This window comes from Cucumis melo, chromosome 6, assembly GCF_025177605.1.
Source record: "Cucumis melo cultivar AY chromosome 6, USDA_Cmelo_AY_1.0, whole genome shotgun sequence".
Lineage (NCBI taxonomy): Eukaryota > Viridiplantae > Streptophyta > Magnoliopsida > Cucurbitales > Cucurbitaceae > Cucumis > Cucumis melo.
In genome coordinates, this window is record NC_066862.1 from 28375754 (window position 1) to 28396677 (window position 20924).

A 20924-nucleotide genomic window follows, 5' to 3' on the forward strand; every position below is an offset into this window, starting at 1 on the left:
TTTCATCATTCCTTTTTTTTTTCTCCTAATTGATGAAAATAATTAATTCCCCCACTTTTCAAAGTTAAGAAGACCAACTTTTTCTCATATTTTCTTCTAACTAAATTATTTGATAACGATTTGATCATTTTTTTAAAAAAAAAATTAAGTTTATAAAAAAAAAAATCCCTTTTTTAAAAATATTTTTTCAATTTTGATTCAAATTTAAAAACAAAATGGTTAGTAAAGAGTGTCTAAATTTCCACTTCCTTATGCTTTACCTACGAATTTCATACCTTTGGAACTAAATTACCAAACTACTCATAATATTGTTAATTTTAATGTTGAAGAATAAAAACCCATCTAAAAAAAAACGTTCGTTTATAATAATCTTTGTCATCTCATATAGATGATGTCAATATTATTGATTAAAGACATATGCTTTCAACAAAAAAAAAAAAATAGATATTCAAATCATTCGATCCATTATTGTTTTCTAATATTGGTTCCAAATCCAAAATACAAACTCTTAAAAACAATATTTAAGCCATACAACATTGATTGTTTAAAAATAGAAAAAGAAAATGGGAATAATCTCAATCCAAAATTTCCTCAATTTGTTTTTAGGTTAGATCTTGAAAATGCAAAACTATGGCAATTAAACCATCTAAGTTGTTTTTTTCTTGATAAATCAAAAGAAGCAAAATTCCCATTTCATTCAAAACCCTAATTTGAAGAAAAAAGAGGAAAAAGAATTCTAGGGTTTTTGCTTATTTCCAAAAAGGGTAAAAGTTAGTTTCCCCCTTTTGTTTATATATTGAACTCATGATTAATTTCCCAAGAGGTTAAAAATGGTATATTTGGAAAAAAAAATGGTAGGGCTCTATATATATTATCATATAGATACATAATTAGTTTTTCAATAAATTGATTAAGAACTTTATTTGATGAAATTGATAAAATATTGCTATTTATAAACACAAACTAATTTGTATCTCAAATATATTGTTACATTAATGGCATCACCATACTTTAATTGGTAATAGTTTACATAAACTAAATCTACTTTTTACTCATTAATTTGCAACTATTAATTGATAGTTCATTGTTCATCGATTAATGGCTAGTTTCGAGATGAAAGACACTTTTGAAAAAAGAAAAACTAATTAACGGCTTTAGTATTTTACTTTATTTAAAATATGTACATAGAGTAATTTGAGATAATTGACACTAAGTTTTTCTTAAATATTTTTCGGCGTTATAAAACATGTCAAGTTAAGATATAATGACCAATATCTGAGATATGATTCACTAATACATTTAGAATGCAAAATACTTTGATATGACCTTCTACACTGTAAATGTGAATGGTTGGTTCCTAATTTTCACGATCATTGTACTAGAATATGATAATAATAAAAGTAATAATAATATCTTAGTAATTGTCACGTGTCAATTTCATTTGAAATTTTCTAAATCAATAATTGATTTTGGAAAGTTACTCTAAAAAAGTATTGAAAGTCTAGAAGTATAATTAAAATTTCAGTTATTTATGATTTACATAAATCAACGTATTTAACCTGATTAATATTATAACTATAATAACTAGTTTTTAACTTATCTATTAACATTAGAAAAAAAAAAAAAAAAGAATTTGATTAAGGTAAATCCATATATTCATAATCACTATTTTACTATTTTTTAGTACAATAATAGAAACGAAGGAATTTAAACAATAAATTTTTAGATTATCAACGTATATATTTTATGCTATTTGAGCTAAACTTACTTTATCCAAAGAGGACCTTACTTATCAAAAACTAACATACCAAACTTTTCACTAAAATATCTTATTCAATGTTTATATAATAAAAGTTAAAACAATCATTTAAGAAAAGAACAGAAAAAGAGATGCACTTAGACAATCATTTAGCTCATATTTTGAAGTTATGTAGGAAAAAAAATGCATAATTTTTTCAGTGTAAGAATAGTAAATTCTTAATTTATCAAGTTGGTTAAATTATTACTTGGATGCAAAAATATTAGTGAAATGATTAATTAGTGTGGTCTTTTCTTAACCATATATATATATATATATATATATATATATATAGGTGAAAAAGTTGGAAACTTTTAACCATTGATTTAGCTCTCACATGCCATTTAGGGCTTAAAAGAAAAAAGAGATCCATTTTGTGTAAAAACTATTTCATATAAAAAGAAGACATAAACTTTTTTATTTTTGTCCTTCATTCCTTATTTTTATTACTCTTTTTCTCATAATTTGAGGACCCACATCCCCTTTCTCATTGGTTAGAGATAATATATATATATATATATATGTATGTATGTATGTATATATGAAAATCCTTTTTATTTAACATTGTTTTTATCTAACTTTCTCAACCATAAAACCATTAGATTTTCATTTTTTTTAAAGAATAATCTTTTGGTAAATTTAGTTTAATAGTTAATACAATTTAAATTTATACTTTCATATAATTTATATTAATGGATCAAATTAATATATAAATTAGCTATAAATGAAGGAGATTAGTGATCACTTGGCGCACACCCAAGTACGTTAACTCTAGATTGACGGTACATTCTTTATATCGTCCTAAACAAAGAGTTAATTTTTATCCTCATTCACTCAATTCACTTAATTATCAATATTTGAATTTGGTATATAATTTTTCATTAACTTGATAAAAAGAATTTTTGATTTTTTTACAATAAATACTTATAATTTCTTAAAAGTATTATTTTTTGTTTTTTTAAAAGATCTTCTTCAAATATATATTCTACTTAAAGCTAATATTTTTTTTAAAAAAATATAGAATTAAAAGGCGTTAAAAATGTTCTTTTTCTCGATAGGTCAAAAGTTTAAATATTTACATCAAAATATTCATCTTGGACTATTAATCAAGCGATCAATAAAAGTCATAGTTTAATAAAATAAATAAATAACTTCCTTCCCAGTCAAATATTGTAAGGAGAGATATGGATTGTCGTTGTCCTATCAAATTAGTCGAGATATTCATAAGTTTGCCCAAACACTCGCAATACAAACAAATTATAAAAAGGGCTAATAACAACAAATATTCATAATTATGATAATTACCCTAAAGTTACGATACTAAATTTTGTTATATATATTTACCTTGCTTCATTTAATTTTTTTTTTTATATTAGACTTGGGTATTAGTATATTAATTATAACTTCATTATATATACTATGTTTATAGAAAGATATTTTTGGTCAAAAGCTCATTTGCAAATGTGAATTTTTTTTAATAAAGCTAAATAGGTAGAGGCAATGAGCATTTTAATTAGAGTTTGTTGAACCCTATGTATAGGATATCTTTTATATATATATATATATAGACCTAGGAAGGTCATCCTAAATTTTGACCCTTTTCTCATTTTTCTTCTTTGTTTTTTATTTTAGTTATTGAAAAAAAATTAATACCCTATTTGTCACCACAATAATTAAATTATAGTATATTCTTAGTATTGTAGCATAAAGTTTGTTCCATCAATTCATGTCCGAATAATTAATTTGATTTTGAGAGAGTTACTTAATTATTGGGGAATATAATTTATATATATATATATATATATATATATATATATATATATATATATATATATATATATACACACGTTTGAATTATTGAGTCATAATTTTTGTTTTCAATTTGTCGTTACAATTAAAGGCTATCAAAATAAAACAATTAAGATATGTTTGTGTTATCAAATTCAAGGTGAGTTCTATTTTGTAACCCTACATATCGTAAAAGAAATAATATAAATAATTATTTTATTAAAATAATTTTAAATTTATTTATAATAAAGTTATAATTATTAATTTTCTGACCTTAAAAAAAACTAATTAATAAGTTGAAATTTAATTTGATACAATTTTAGAGTTTAGAAATATAAGTTATTGTTTTCCATTATTTAAATTTAAAAATAATTGGTCATTTGTAATATATATACATATATATGTATATATATGTATATCAAACTAAAATAAACTTAATAATAATATAAAAATTAGACAAAATGTGAATGGTTTTGCTCAACTTTAGTTAGAATTTTCTAACATCTTTTGCTTCTCAAGGTGTGAGATTTTTTTTTTTTTAATCCTTTACAATATTTAAATAAGTAGAGAGCTTCAAAGCAAGACAATATATTTTCAAAGGAAGAAAAGTTATATTACATCATTTATTTTCTATAAAGAATTGCTTATTTTTTCTAATTATTTTAAGGTATTATCTTTTAAGTAAAGACAAAAAAAATTATTATTTAGACATTATGAAAAACAAAAGCGGTAGATGTTTTTTTAGGTCAAACCTTAAAACTTTTAACCTTGAGTGGATAGTATAATTTTCTTTTTGTAATACAACAATTAAGGATTTAGGAATACAAACGTCTCACCTCTCAAACGAGAAGTCATGTTAGTTATTGCGAAGCTAAGCTCGCTTTGACAATAGTATAAATTTTATGTCATATGTGTGAGTTGCATTATAATACAAGTGTAGATTACAATTACTTGGACTTTTGATAATATGATATGTTGTAAAAATCAAGTTGTCTTAGACAATAACTAATTAACAATAAGATGTGTTAGTGTTAACAAATCAAAAGATTTGTGGTTTGAATCTTACGGTTAACATAATATAATAATTTAAATACAATGAATATATGAATCAATAATTAAAATATTTAACTATATATATATATGGAAAAGTTAACCAATAAAAAAGGTAATTAATAAAAGAAACATTTGACAATTTGGGGAGGCAAAATCCTTGTATATAGGGACATAAATTCTATTTTATTTATGATTAAGTAAGATTTGGGTGTCTGCATAAGTACTTAGGGCTTCTAGAGCCATGGAAGCATTAAGAAAAACATAAATTAGAAAAAAAAAACAAAAAGAAGCTTTTATTTAAGGAAGAAATTTTATAAAATTAATTATACTAATTAGTAACATATAATAATAAGGTTAATTTGGATGTATTTGATTTTGGAAGATTATTGAAATAATAATCTTGGGAGCGATCAATGCGGGAATTTAATATTTAATAAAGTTGAAAATTTAAGACTGACATTTTTGTTAATCATGTCAATTAAATAATTAATTAAGACAAATCAACCTTCTAGTTTATTATTATTATCATTATCATTATTATTATTATTATTTAGTAGTGGAATCAAATGTCAACCATCCCTTGGAATTCTACATTAGGGTTTCTACATTTGTGTATTTATGGAACAAAATTCAAAGCATTTAAAAGTTCATATATATATATATATATATATATATATGTATATATGTCTTTCCACTAAATTTTGTTGTTACATTTGGGAGAAAATTTAGATTTTTTTTTTCTTTATAATTAAGAAAACAATTACATTTTATAAAATATTTCTAAAACTTCAAATGTATTTTGTCTAAATGAGGTTATGATAATTGTGAGAATAGAATCCAAGGGTAGACTCACTTTCAAACTTGATTTACATGAGTTAGTTTAGTTAATTTATAGAGGAATTTTTATACTACTAAAATATTTATCGTCGGTGTTAACAAGACTCATAAAGTTATCTATTTTTTAAATATTCTAGGTTTGTTCTTCTATCTTTCTTCCTCCTATATTTTTATTGTCTTTCTTCCTTTATTCTTCTTCTGCTGTCATTTCCTTCTATCTTTCTTCTTTTCCTTTTGTTTTTTTTACGTCGTTTAGATTTGGATAATCAAATCGGATTTCTTTATATCGTCTTTCTTCTTTTTCTCTTTTTTTTCGCTACGTGCATCGTCTTTCTTTTTTTCCTCATCGTTTAGATTTTGGTAACAAAATCTGATTTATTCCTATCATCTTTCTTTATTTTCTCTTCTTTTTTTTTCGTTCACCACTTGCATCGTCTTTCTTCTTTTACCGTTCTTTTTTACGTTATTTAAATTAGAGTAACTAAATCTAAAAAATCGTGTATAAAGAATCTTGAAAAAAATCGTTTAGCCAAATCTAAACGATCGTGTACCAAATTTTGAAAAAAAATCACGTTAAATCTAAACGATCGTGTAGCCAAATCTAAACGATTGTGTAACCAAATCTAAAGATCGTGTAACCCAATTAATTAAACTCGTGTACCAAATATATTACGCGCGTTATTGACATGACATTTTTTGTATTTTCCATGGTGGGTCTATGACTTTTTCCGTTTTTAAAATTGTTCTCGTAAATATTTTGCCGCTTTGTTGTATTTTTTAAAAGACTTCTAATTTAACAAACAAGTATAATTTGTTAACAAATAATTGTTGTATATATTAATAATATAAAATTTTTTAAAGTAGTTTTTTTTTGGGCTAAGAGTATTAATGCAAAATTTTTAAAGTTTAATATCATATTAATGCAACTATTTTACTTATAAGTTTAAGAAAACTTTGGAACGTTGAGTGGTTTTTTAACCCAAAATAGTGACCATTAATTTTTTTATGATAAATTTGAAATTTTAAAAAAATAAAATTAATATTTTCAAAGTATATATAGAGATGACATAATTGAAATTAACTTGAAAGTTTAAGCTAATTTTAATTGATATTAAGATGGTAAAAAAGAGAAGACAACAAAATAATAATATTTTAAAAGAAGGGGGTGGAGGACAAGAAATTCAAACATTTTTTTAAGAACATTGATTTGGTCTAATTTTTTTGGAGGAGTGTGAAGATAAGTCAAAGGGAGAATCTCACATTAATACCCTATTTTCATGTTGTGTCCATTAGTGATTAATTATTATTATTGTTGTTGTTGTTGTTATTTAGTAAAATTGATTAATTAATTAATTCATTCATTCATTAATTTAATAATAATGTTTGTGAAATTTACAATATTAATCCCCTTTTTTGTGGGATTTGGTCACATCTCAACAAAATACCCAAAGTTCCATACCTACTTTGCTACTATTGAGAATCCATAAATTAATCAATTCCAAAAATTTCCTAATTTACTATTTTGTTTTTTCTTTTTTGAGAAAATTTGTTTTATTTTATTGCACTTTCTTAGCCTATTTTTTTAAGATATATTCTTGAAAAAGGATATAAAATTAGGTTTAAGGTAATTTATCACATGAAGTTAAAACTTAAAAAGATACAAAAGTACAAAGACTTTTGAAATATGAAATTATATATTAGTCTTCTTACACTCTATTAAATTAATAAAAAAAGAATTGTGTAAATATTGTGATAAAATGTGTTATATATATCATCAACTAAATTTTAGTGATAGTATTTTTAAAAATGTAAATTATTAGAAATCGAAGAATTTTACATATTCAAATATTTAATTTAAAAAATAAGTACTTTTAAAAATGTGTTTTAAAGAATATTTATCAAAAAAAAAATTAATAATTTTTTGTTAATCACTTTGTCATTTTATAAATTCAATAATTGTGCAAATAAAGATCAAACTATGACCTTTTGCCCATATAGTGATTGATATTTTTATTTATTTATTTTACTATATGTGAGTTAATAGAAATTAAATATTTAATTTCTATGTCAATCCAACCTCAATATTAATTAAGGGTATTGGTGGGTTGAGAATGTGAAAGTGCTTATTTTAAATCAAATAATCAATGAGTTTGTGGAAGAGAATTCCTTTAGATTTGTAAAGAGTATTTAATGTCACGTGATGCAACTAATTTATGCAAAATAAGAAAAAATATCAAAAGAATGCGATCTGTTTTTTGACTTTTTTTCTTTTTTTAATGATCATTAATTAATTAATCTTTTTTTTTTTCATTACTTAGCAATTTTTGGGATTGATTTGATCATATGGCTGTTGTCGTTTTTTAAAAAATTTCAAACATCAGCAATATCTCGTAATATGATGTTGGTTCTATAGATACTGATATAAGTCTATTAATGACTATCAGTATCTATCATTGATAGAATTTAAAGTTTTGTTTTATTTTTATATATATTTTGGTTCAGTTTATTATATATAGAAATGCTTCCCATGGAGTTATTAGTGTTTAGTATTCACATTGTGTCCCATGATTAAATTTAACTTCAAATCTTTTATTAATGAACTTAGTTAAGTAGTAATTGATATGATTTTCTTTCTTTAAGGTTAAAGGTTTGATACTGATCAACCGTAATTGTTTTACGAAGAAAAATATATATATATCCTTTATCGGGATAGATTTTTAAATTGTTACATAATATTTAGTTGTTTTAAAATTATTATTTTAAAATTGGGTCAAGTTTCAAATTTAATTTCCAATATTTTTGTTCAATAACATGCACGGATAAAAAAAAAATTCAAACCCTTAACTTCATATCGATTAAACTATACTTAGATTGGAATGATGTGATTCAATCATGTTGTTGATTAAATAATGATTTGATATGTATATTGATTAAATATTAGTTAGCTTAAGTAGGATATAGAAGATTAGATTATAAAAGGAAGTGAATAATAAGACATCCATCTAGGAGTTCAAGTTCAAATAAATAGTTTAAAATGGAAAATTTACTATTATTATTACTATAATATGAAAAAGAATAAATAAACTGAATCAACTTAATTGGCTTTAGCCTTATTTGTGGATGAGTACATTAGGTTTTTAAAGCATGAAACCAAGAAAAGTTCGGTGGATTTGGTGGAATAAAATTTGTCAATTTCAATCCATTTTAATCGAATTTGGTGGGATCTTTTGTGGATTCAACAGATTTCGTAAGTTTGGTTTTCAAAAATTTGATTTAGTGATCAACTTTCATTTTTTTTTTTTTTTAAACATTTGTGTAGGATAAACGACATTTAAAAAAGTCAAACAAAAACAAAAAACGACTCATCTGGGCATGTTTGAAATTACTTTGGAAAACATTAAAAGTGATTAGTAAGTACACAAAAAAAAAATAATAATAAAGAAATCTTAACCATTTTGAGTGTTGGAAAAGATTGATAAGAAAAGAAACAGTTAAAATCACTTTTTAATTAAAATCACCTTTTCAATTACAAGTTAATTTAAGTTTTAAACTTTGCTCTTTATTTAAGAAGATTTCAAAATCAATGAATACTCCTAGATAAATTTTCCATTTTCATATTTGTTCTTTAAAAATTAAATGTGATAGTGCATGTTTAGGATATTTCTCAAATTGATTAATTGAAAGCATATATATGTTTAGTAAACAATCTTATAGAAAACAAAATTATAAATTTAAGTTGAAAGCTTATGTGAAATAACATTTAAAATAATTAATTAAAATGTAAATTATCAAAAAAAAAAAAAAAAAGTGAGACGAGAGGTAGAGAGAGAATCTTGCTTAAATGGGCTTTCGTGTAATATTGGGCCTTGAAATGGAAGGTCCAAGACGAGCCCAACTGTTTTGCTATCGAATCTTAGCCAGAAATGAGGATGCAAACAAAAAGTGGGAAAATGTAAATAGTAGAAGCCACTTAATTATTATTTGATACTTTTCCAAAATATTGTAAATTGCTACTTTTAAAAATAGCATACGAGATAATCAAAGAGAAGAATAATTTGTTGAAAATTGTGAATAATTTTGAAGGGGGGAAAAAGGAAAGGAAAGAACTTTTAAAAGAGATCATAGTGTTGCTGACTGATGGTAGGATTATAGGATTTTCTTTCTTTTGTTTCTTTTTTTTTTTTTATTAAATTAAATACAAAAAAAGCTAGTTGGCAAAGTGATGGAATGCCAACATTTTAAGCAAATAAAGTAAAGATAACAACAAAAATAAAAGAGGAAACATTTTGAATCTTTTGCAAAGACTTCTAGTACAAAAGCTGGTTACCTCAAATTACGTATCCAATAAATCTACGAGAAAAGAACTTATATATATGAAAAAGGAATAAGTTAATTAGTGAAAGATACACGCAAGATCTCTTTGAAAAGAAACCATTACATATTGTCTTTTTTCTTTTCCGTTTCGTCTTTATTTTATAATAAAATTTGTGGTTAAACACAAGTGTAGTTTAGTTCAATTCCTACGTTGTTCTAAGGGTTAAGATAACACACAAAACCTTAACTAAAGACATCGTATTAAATCTCACAAACCTATGCTGATAGGACTTTCTAAACACGATCAAAAGTTCCAAGAATTTATTAAATTGAACATTGGTTAAATTAAACCTGAATCCAATCTAACTCGAGCCTCATCTATATCTCACACATATCTAATTGCTTAAAATTAGAAATTCCAAAGATATGTAATCATATTTCAGTACTACAAAACAATACAGTTTTTGTCCCTAAACCTTTAAAAAATAACAATTTTAGTCCATAAAATACTTTGCCAATTTATTTAAGCAAGAGATCTGACTAACAGTAACACTTATTTACACAATAGGAACAAAAACGTTATAAATTTTAAAGTACAAGAACTGAATTGTTACACTACAAGACACCGACTAAATTATTGTTTTTAAGAAAGTTTTGGACTGAAAAGTGATTTTTAACCTAATTTTTGTTTTTAACGTCTTAATTAATAGCTTTTCTTATGGGAATAAAAAACTTCAAATCTCTAAAAAGGTCACGTCAATTGTCATTGAACAAAGCTCACAACCCTTAAGACGTGTACTTGGCTTTATACGGACAAATTCATGACCCAATATATAAATAAACCCTTGGTTCCCACACCAACTGTTCACTTGATGAGAAAAATCACCAAATGTATTTCAGATCTCTTTATTATGGGAAGTATAAATTTCAAGGTGAAGCCAAAAAATTCAAGATGGTGGACTAAACTTCCCCATAACTGAACTAAGTTATTTTCAAAAGGAGAAAAAGAAAAAGGTTCCTTTCTCATTCTAAAAAAATAATGGTTTTATTTTATACCTTCCCACCATTCAAACCAATATATATTCTCTTTTTATCTTTAGGAAAGAAGAGAAAAAAAAAGGTTGGAATGGAAATGATTTGTGGGTGGGGGATAGTATTGTCCCACATAACCATCCTTTCAAAACAGAATAAAATAATATCACCACTCATTCAGATGTGTCTTTTACCTGGGACTGGGAGCAGCAGCATAGCGCTTTGCCTTTTGCCCCCACAAGAATATATATATATATATATGAGACCCAAAAAATTGCGTCTCTCTGCATCATTTCAAATAACAGTTAATATTCTTCACATTCTTTACCAATTCAAATGGATTAAGGAAAGAAGAAACCTAGCTGTTCGTGTCTAGATTCTATCTAAGTGTTGTTACCCACAAGTGACAAAGAAGAAACTTCTTTGTATTTTATTCGAGTAGTCCAAGGTAGTACATGTACCCATTGCTACAGAAAGAATAAAGAACGTGAAAATGGAAGCAGCAAGAGCTATATATCTTTCTTTCTTTTTTGTTTTTTTTTCTTTTTTTTTTTTTTCAAATGAAGTATGTGGGAATCCCCACTTACCTCACAAAAATGGAAGTGAGAAGAAAAATAAGAACTAAACATCAAATTGACTAAACCATCTACCTGCTTAAAGCAGAGAGCTGCAGCAAAGGTTGTCCCAGGACGGCGGGATAAATGGCCCAGTACCGACTTGGGTTGCCTTGAAGAATCTGAATCATCATCACCACCCGTGTGTGCTAATGGCCTCGATTTTTTAAGGCCTGCACAAAGAATGTTAAAATGTTGCAATCTAGGTTAAATGTTGTGTCACTGCTCCCAGAAGTTCATCATCAAATCATCTATTATGGCTTTTCCATGGTGTGTGTTGTTAGACCCCCCATTAGTGAAGAATAAGATTAGCAAAGTCAGGCTCTATGATATGCTGCTGTACAGAGAGAGAGAGAGAGAGAGAGAGAGAGAGAGAGGCAAGGTCACCACAGCCCACTTTAGGCCCATTTGGAATCAATCTGATCTGGTATTGGGCCACTGAATGTTGGGCCTCTGATTTTGAGACGCTTAGGCCCAATTTCCATAGAGGGATGTGGATGATGAACCCTTTTGGGCTTTCCCAACTCATGCTGAAACCGTTCCCTTCTGCGGTTGTTGAGTTCGAAGCCGCGCTGTCTATTCATTAACTTCTCATTGCTGAATCTCTGGCACTTGATACTTCCCCTGCTGCACTTTTCAATTGCATCACTTTCTGCAGAGTCTTTATGAGCAGTAGAAGGGTAGAATTTATAACGTGATTTGTTGGTTCCATGGCAATCCGATGGCTTTAGTTGCTCAGAGTTCCCATTTGTTTGGATTCTCTTCAATCTTTTGCGGCCATCCTGCTAACAATGATGAACACATATATCCAAAACTTCAGAAAGAATTCAAAATATTGTGCCACTATAGCAATATGTGCACAAGGTTCTAGAATACAGTTGAGCCATGTTTGGGAGTGATACTTTTTCAAAGGGTAAAATTAAATGTTAAATTGAGTGATTAAAGATATTGATTTTGAGCATGACAAAAGTAATTTTGACAATTTTAAAATTACTTCTACTGAGTCCTCGTGTTGAATATTTTCAAGTATTTTGCTAAATGCTTGATAAATAAATTGTTAGTATGAACTCTGAAATGATGAAGAATGGTGTTAAATTATTATTGTCTGCACAAAAAAAAAAGAGTAAAAGATGAAAAATACAAAAAGTACTTTTTCAAAAAGTCGTCTGAAAAAGTACATACAAGCAAAACTTGAAGAAAAATAATAATCGAAAAATAATAATAAAAAACATTCTTTGTTTATAAAAAAATCAAGGGGAAATCCCAAGCACCAAGTTATTCGAAAAATATTCTTTTTCTTTCAAAAGTTCCAATGATGTCATTTGACCTTTCATAAACATATAAAAACCAGACCCTCGAAAAAGAAATCCATTAGAATTTTGGACAGAAATTGGGACCTGCGACGTGATCTGTAATAATGCGGCAGTGTCCAAGTCTCGGTTTCCATTTATGATCACTGCAACATCGTTCCTAGTCCCAATTTATATCAAGCTTCAAACAAATTCCTACTTTATGGGCGGTTTTGAAATGTTTATGAAGGGTGAAAGGACTCAAGGGTAACATGGCAACTTTGAAAAAGTAAATAGCAAAGATCATGGGTATTTTATTGTAATTAATTTTCAGGAAATACATGCAAACAAACCCAAAATTTTCCCAGAATAAATCAACCATGACCAGAAGATGGCTAAGACAACAGTACCTGGCCAGCAAACTGCTTTAAACACGTGGCATCACTCCCAGTCTTTTTATCCAGCTTCAGCGGGCGACGCTTGACCCTAAAAATTTCTGCATCAGAATCATCACTTTCTCGATCTACTAAAGTGGTTAGCTCCGATGCACGTACACTGCCTAGAGGTGAACTTGAGCAATTATTACGTGATGACTCAAGTACACGGTTAGAAATCTCAGAAGAGTGCTCAAAACTTGAATTTCTTGGTACCTGTTCGAGAAATAATACAATCATTATTCTTTAATATTCATAACATGGGTATTCTGATCACAAATTCACTTCGACGGACACAATTATGTAACAAAAATGGATGAGTTGAGCTCGAAATCAGATCTTACATGGCTAGTGGTGGACAATGTTTCATTATAGTCTACAACTGAACAAAGAGTTGACGCTTCACAAGAGAGAGAAAGATCTGATGGTTCAGGTCTATGGTTTTCAGTTATACAACTCTGTGTAGGCTGGCTACTGGAAACACACTCATTTTCTCCCAAACGACAAATCGCTGCAGCTGCAGCAGTAAATTCAGAATCCAACTGCACTTCTATTTCGCAATAAGTAGCGTATCCATCCGAATCAGCTCCCTTAAATAAATTTAACAGAGGATAAGAATATAGTTCAACATTATTAGTTTGGCCTCCACATTCCTGCTCGAATTTCTTAGCTGCGGATTCCATATCTAAAATATCCTCACACAAGAAGAGTGTGCGGTTGCTACCACATGAGAAGTTCAGAGATTTGATATCTGGATCAGAAAGCAAGTAATCAGTAACAATCAAAAGCATAAAACGTTTCACATAAATAAGAAATGCTTTTTTAACCTAATTATTTCAAACATCTTCAATATTTTGTCATTTTTTCGGGGTAATTCTACAAAATCAAAATGCTGATATATCCACATACTGCATAAATTTTAAGAGTTCATAAATATACATTTATGAAAAAGAAAATAACAATCAAAATAGAGGATAATCAAGCTAAATGAATACTCATCCAGTAATTAATCAAGCCAACAAGTGAGATGAGATGAGCATACCATGACGAAGACACACTGGATGTCCATAACAACTGCAGTTGATATAAGATATATAGCAGTCACGTTTGCATAAGCTGCATAGTATGGTTCCATGAAGATTTGGTGATACACCAGTGCATGTTCTTGATTTCATCAATGTCCATCGGGCACGATGCTGGAAGCGAATCATACTTACAAAAGAAGTCTTAATAGAATAATGAGAGGCTAACTCTGCAGAAGCATAATGTGGGTCTTCAAATTCTGAATTTGTGTAGAGAAGCATTGCTTCTTTACATAGAAGCTCTTCATGAGGAATTAGAGGCATCCTGTTTAGGAGTGCATAACGCTGACTGGCAACAGCTCCCAAGGGGAACCAATCACCCATCGCAAAGTTCACTGCCTCACCACAATTGAAGCCTGTGCATTTGAAAGGAGGGGGGATATTAGAAGGATGATAAATATTCAATTCATCAATCATAATACATGACAATGATCAGAAAAACCGTAGTCTAAAATGTCTTACCATGACTGAATCCAGCATGATATGCTCTGGGGAAGGTAATTACAAACTCTCCAGGTTGCTGGACAGCTCTGTATACAGGCACCTTATGATCCAACAAAATACTTGGTGGAAACAACGTCGTTTTCCCCAGAAGAACGTCAAATGCTCCATCCTCTCCACCAGTTGATAAGATATCACGGGTGTATACATGCTCCCTGACCACATTTTCAAACTGCAAAGCTGCTTGACCAGGAATGCCATACCAAGTTTTAGATGCCCCACAATGATGATAATTAATACTGCAACAAGTACATAATTGACTTGGTGAAGGACTAGCAGAAACTAGAAGGTGTCACTTAGTAGCTCAAAACTACAAACATAAAACTGTGGGTGCCAGAAAAACTGAAAAATATAATACAAACCAAAAGTTATCTGATCTCCTAAAACGGTAATATCAGCACACCTACCTGTATAGATAATGATCCTCCACGTGCCAAGCAAACATACTAAACAGCATTCCAATATAAAGCATGGGGTCCGTTACTCCCTGTTATAGGTACCAATAAAAGATACATTAACACATGAAGTGCTAGCATGTTACATGATGATGCACCATATATAAGGTAACCACCCTACCGGTATTGGATTTTCCAGAAGGCGCAATATGGACTTGGGTAGCCGTGAAAGGTTCTGGAAAAAAAGGAAACATACAATAATAAGCTAACAGACATTCAGGAGACAAACGAATCAACAACTTCAAATGTTACTTCCATAGGGTGAAATTCTTTGTTGACCATTTTTATTTTCTTAAATGTTCCTGAAGTTCGTTGCGAAGTACAGAAACATGCAATTGAAATTAAGTGGCCAGAGACCAGAGATTAGATGAGGCTATGAAAGTCCTACAGTAAAACGAAGACCTTTATCTTTGGAAAAATGCCATAGAAAGACTTGGGAGTGAGCTTTAGCAACAAAATTTGATGATTGTTTCAAGGTGTATCAACTCTTCTACAGATATGTATACGTCACAGACTCACAAATATCCTAATTAATTGGTTTCTTGTTTAGATTCCTTTTGCCGTATAGCAAACACAAAGAAAGAGAAAGACCTTCAAATTCCATTTACTTGTCCCAAGCTCATCAGATGGAGAAGATGAAAACGCACTACCATCAACATCGCAAGCATATTCAACACTTTCTGTCTTCCCACAAGCAATTTCACGCCAAAATTCCTTTTCCATATATGACGCAGGTAGACATCCAGAACTACTATATCTACGAGCATATATCTTGTTCGCAATTTTTTCAAAATCGCGAAATGTATAGTTCCTAAAATGACAGGTTACGTATTCAGTACCAGACATATAATCCAAATTACATGTGTACGCAAAGAATTCTCACCTTCCACTCATGTAAAAGGTAACCTGGTCATCAGTATCCCATTCAGCAAAACGAAAAGGTTGCACTCTCGTTGTAAACTTGAACCCTGGTTTCTCCTTCATTAATACAGCCCCAGCAGTAACAGAAGCAATCAGTGGGGAAACAATCTTGCATATGCCTGAAAGTTCAGTTTAGTAGCGAAAGTAAATATCAGTCACATTAGCCAACACATAGAACAATAAAGATGATTTTTCTTTTTTTTGTTGAAAAGCTGCAAAAGACAAAAAAGATGATAATATGCTGGGAAAGAAGTCCAAAAAGAAAATGGTTTCGAGAATTTGCAAACATTTGGAACCCAGACAGCTTTCAGTGATCTCTATCATTGGTTTAGGATTGAACATCGAGCCTATACTTCCAATCTATATAATTGCATTAAATCAAAAGATACAAAATATTTACACATAACTATCTCTTAAATTGATAAGCATTTATAGGAAATGATCACAAAAGAATGTACACATGTTTAAATGTTATACATATATTATATGAATTTACTTCCAGATAGAAAATAATAGTTATCAGCCACCTAACAAGACCATCAGCGAAACGAACTAACTTGGCTGAAGAGGAATGTGCCAATTGCTGAGAGACCAAATTCTCCAAAGAAAAGTTAGCCTACATATGGATCCTAAAATGTGACAACTAACCTTGTAGGATTAGGGTTTCAGATTCAATGATCACCAATCTGAGAAACTTATATCAGAATAATTTCTAACTACAAATGTTGGTAGGGATGGAGATAGATGGTGCACAAAGTAGCCAAAATAATCGCATAAGCAACAAAGTAAACAACATTAGCAGCAGTAAGAGAAATCTTGGTAAATAATCAAGCAATAAACCAAAAATGTCAAAAAGAAAAGAATCCACGTGATGCCTTGGTGGTATTGCGCACCATTAGGCTGTGTTCCAAGAGGTTATTTTTACCATTTTCTTTTTTTCTTTTAAAAGGCTAATAACAGAGTTGCTTGTATGCTTTCAAACACCTTCACTGACAAAACCCTCATGCATAACTTCTGTCTTCCATTTTCTTTTCATTATACACGAGCCTCACAAATGTGTTATGCTTCGCACTTCGTAATTAAGCACAACTGCTCAAGTGTTAATGCACATGGCAATTTAAAAGGCACTGTTTGACATAATCAGGTGAGACAAATAAGCTTCTCGACATATTTTTGGCTCAAGTGGCATTCCAAATTTCAAAAACTTCCTTAGCTCTTCCCGTATCCAACTGCATACTGAGTCACTGAGTATTTAATTATTCCCACCATCAATTCCAAGAAGACAGAACGGACCCTTTTTAATTTCGATTGTAGCATGAAAAAAAATGGTTTTGTGGCATTAATTACATGAAAATCTAATCCACCCATACCCAATAGGTGTGATTGGTGATCAAATTTTAAATGATGTTTTTTGTTTGCGCACAACAAAATGTTATGTTCCATTCTTCCAATAAAACTATAAGAGGCATCATTTCATCACGCAAAACAAGACAGCATATTTTTCCATGAAAACATTTCATGCATACGAAGGTCGGACTTCAAAGGTCAAAGCAACTTCTAAGCCAAAATCAAATATGATAGCTGGTCAGGCGTTTACAATCCAGAGGGAGGAAGCAAGTATCTCACCATATTTCGAGGCTTCAGGAGCTATCTTTTGCAAATAGACCAAAGGATCCTCAAATTCCTCCTTTGACGGAGAATACACGGGGCATTCTGGAATCTTCTCAGTCCACTCTAAATCATCATATTCAAACTTGTCTACTCTCCTTTTTGAAAAGACATCCCTCTCATGTGACATGCCACTTGAACGGGAAAAGGTTTCTGCATTGCCACCAAGTAATCTCACACCACAAGGAGTTGAGGCCCTTAAAGCATCACCTCCACTTCTATTCATCATATTCTTGACAGCTGAAGTTTTGTTGGCAGTTTCAGAATTTGTTGACTGAAGCCTCTTAAGCTTCAGAAGAGCTAACCCATTTCTATCCTCTCTCGATGAACAAATTCTTCCCTCCACCTGTCAAAAGCCAACGTGTCAGACACAGTTATTATCATATGTAGGAAAATAAAATACTAATAGAATGAATTAAATGAAGGTACAAGCCCCTCTCGATCAATAAAAAAATTCAAATCGACTGAAATTCGTATAAATTTAAGGAAGTAGTTTGGTCCAAACTTCAATATAATATTCAGCTAGGCAATTCAAACTTTCAAAGCAGAGGAACTCTTTTCAAGTAAAAGTCGCCGAGCATCAAATTACCGCAAGAAAGTGACGGCAATGCGTCTGACCATAATCCAATGCATGCAAATTAGGTTGCTACAAATCGGAATACATCTCATAAACCCCAGGAGGTCAACCTACGCATTCATCTTCAACATAGAGATATCACTAGCCACCAGGAAGTACCGACTTGACGATATTATGAAAGTCAAAGAACCGTAACTAGCTTGGTAACATTATTCATTCATATACCTCAACGAATTTCCACAGACTTTCAATAATCTTAAAGAAAAATATAGCATGGTCCTAACAAATCGAATTAGCCAAAAATCTTCAATTCCGCCATATTTGCACAAAAAACTCGTCGCCGTATCATTTGAATAAGAAATTTAACTGATACAACGAACAAGACTCTCTTGAGATAACAAAGTCAAATCTTCCTCCTCAACGAAGGTGTAACAGTAACCAACGATTTCAGGATAAATAGTGCCGATGAGGAAAATGAAAATTTCGACCCGTGACAATACATGAACGAAAATATTAACGCCAAAACAACGAAAATAAGTCAACGGAAACGGTATTACAGCAAAAAATTGTAGGCAGAAATCCAACGACGAATTCTCCAATCATACAAATTCGACGACCAGAAATCAACTCTTTGACCTCGTAAAAACAAAGAGCACAGAGGAAAGCAAATAACAAAAAATAATTTTATAAAAAATTACAAAAATGATGCAAAACAAGAACAATGTACTAGATCTGAAAAGTAAAACATAAGAAGATAAATTCGTCAAAGTTCAAACCGAACACGAAATAATTTTGTATTCAGCAAAAACAAAAAAACAAAAAAAAATCCAAAAACGAAAAAACCGAAATGCGTACCATCTCATCCCGAAACAGCGTCTTATTCTTACACGCCTCCGTCTTCGTTCGCTTCGCCGAAACAACACCACCGCAGAGCAAAAAGTAAAAACAAATCGAAAATCCAGAAACCGAAACCCTAGATCACGGTACAAGCAGGAGCCATCAAGCGCGAGAACGAAAGGAGGAGAAAGCGGACCACATTCTCGAAAGAGACGAAGAAGAAGAAGAACCGCTGTCAGATTCAGAGATCCAGAGGTTCCGGAGCGGAATCAGAGGAAAGCGACAAGAACACGCAAGCAGCAATAAAGAGAGAATCTCCTAGGGTCGTAGACGGCGGTGGTCGGAGACGGCGAGCACTTTTCCGGCGAGAGGAAAAAGGAGATTCACCGGCGAGAGAGAAGAAAGGAAGAGAGAGAGAGAGAGAGAGAGAGAAACTGGAGGGAGAGAACAGTAGAAAATGAAAGAGAGGAAAAAGGAGCGAAAGGCTTAGAAAACCAAAAAAGTTGCTAGAAGAGGATAATTTATACTTTTATACCTCAGGAATATTAACGCTTTAATGAGTAAACTAACTCCCAATAAAAAAAATATATAAATATTTTATTTATTTCTTTTTTGTTTATAAATATTATATTATAAAAATAAAATATAAAAATTGTAAGGGAGAGAGAAGTGTGAAGGAAAGTGGTTGTTGTTAGGTGGTTCAATTCAACCAAACCCCCCCCCCCCCCAAAAGCCGAAACGCGTTTTTCTCCGTCCGAGTTTCTGTTGCTCACCGTTTATGAGGATTCCTTTTTACCTTTTTACCCCTACAATTATTTACTATTTACTATTTAATTATTTCGTTACCTTTTCGTTCTTCATGGCCCTATTTGGGTCTTTTCCAAGGTTAAAAGTAAAAAATGAATAAATAACTAAATTTAAAAAATTCCTTCAAAACCTTCATCCAATCAACATTTTAGCATCTAACACCATGTCTAAAAAGGTAATTCATCGATCTTGATCGAAAGAGTGTGGATTGAGCTGGTAGTGATCGATCTAATTGTGTTTGAAAGTTATTTAGAATTAAATAGGGGATATTGTTACATCAAACTTTGAATTTGTCTCTATTACTATTGTAGTATTATTGATTAACCCTAGACGATACGGTAACAAAAAGAAAATAGTAATGTCGTGCAATGTCGAGTTAACCGTTTTGATTACAATTACATTATGTTTGCAACATGTTTAAGTAAACATAGTCATGTGTAATCCAATTACATTTTTAACAAGACCCGTTATGATTAATCCATCGATGGTATCTCGTTACGATGATATTAATTTTGATTACGTGTTAGTAAATTTGACGTAAATTTTAAATTGAAGTTGTTTAATTATATATGTGTTATATAATTTAGTCCTATTATTTCAATATATGATAAATTAGTTTATGTTCGAGCAACCATCACTTAGTTTACATATGAATGTGATCATCGGGTTTATAGTTTGAATCTTCCACTGCTATTGTAATTTGATCAGTATATCAACAACCTTCCTTTGATGATTTGAGATGCGCAACGTGTGACTTTCGGATAAGAGGGCTCGCTTCACACTCTCATGCCCTCAGCAAAATTATAATTGTGGGAAAGAAAGATTGCATGTAAAATAATAATAATAATAAAACTATGTGGTGCATACCACATAACTTTTGATGCTTAAGTCAACAAGTAGGGTTCCAATACTAAAAG

At 30.0% G+C, this 20924-nt stretch overlaps 1 protein-coding gene across 3 annotated transcripts; it reads right to left on the reverse strand.

Annotated features, from left to right (window-relative positions):
• Positions 1-11074: 11074 nt before the first annotated feature.
• On the reverse strand, positions 11075-19703 carry LOC103490755 (lysine-specific demethylase JMJ13). 3 transcript variants are annotated; one of them, XM_008450425.3, is made up of 11 exons: positions 19219-19703; positions 17745-18132; positions 16081-16237; positions 15789-16008; positions 15319-15372; positions 15150-15229; positions 14704-14981; positions 14202-14597; positions 13504-13910; positions 13136-13375; positions 11075-12221 (listed from the first exon to the last, which is right to left on the reverse strand). In XM_008450425.3, exons 1-11 carry the CDS (start codon positions 19219-19221, stop codon positions 11835-11837), a joined length of 2610 nt encoding a protein of 869 aa, XP_008448647.1. In that variant the 5' UTR covers positions 19222-19703; the 3' UTR covers positions 11075-11834. The 3 variants fall into 3 exon arrangements, with proteins under 3 accessions (XP_008448647.1, XP_008448648.1, XP_008448649.1); XM_008450426.3 differs by having other exon boundaries at positions 11075-12218; positions 19219-19702; XM_008450427.3 differs by lacking the exon at positions 19219-19703 and adding an exon at positions 18376-18583.
• Between the last annotated feature and the right edge of the window lie 1221 nt (positions 19704-20924).

Bases quoted from the DNA above. Each gene is read 5' to 3' on its own strand.
- LOC103490755 (XM_008450425.3), bottom strand. The intron at 16,009-16,080 runs GTGAGAATTCTT...CTGTCATTTTAG, and splicing joins ACCTTTTACATGAGTGGAAG to GAACTATACATTTCGCGATT. The intron at 15,373-15,788 runs GTCTTTCTCTTT...CTTTTTTTCCAG, and splicing joins CAAGTAAATGGAATTTGAAG to AACCTTTCACGGCTACCCAA.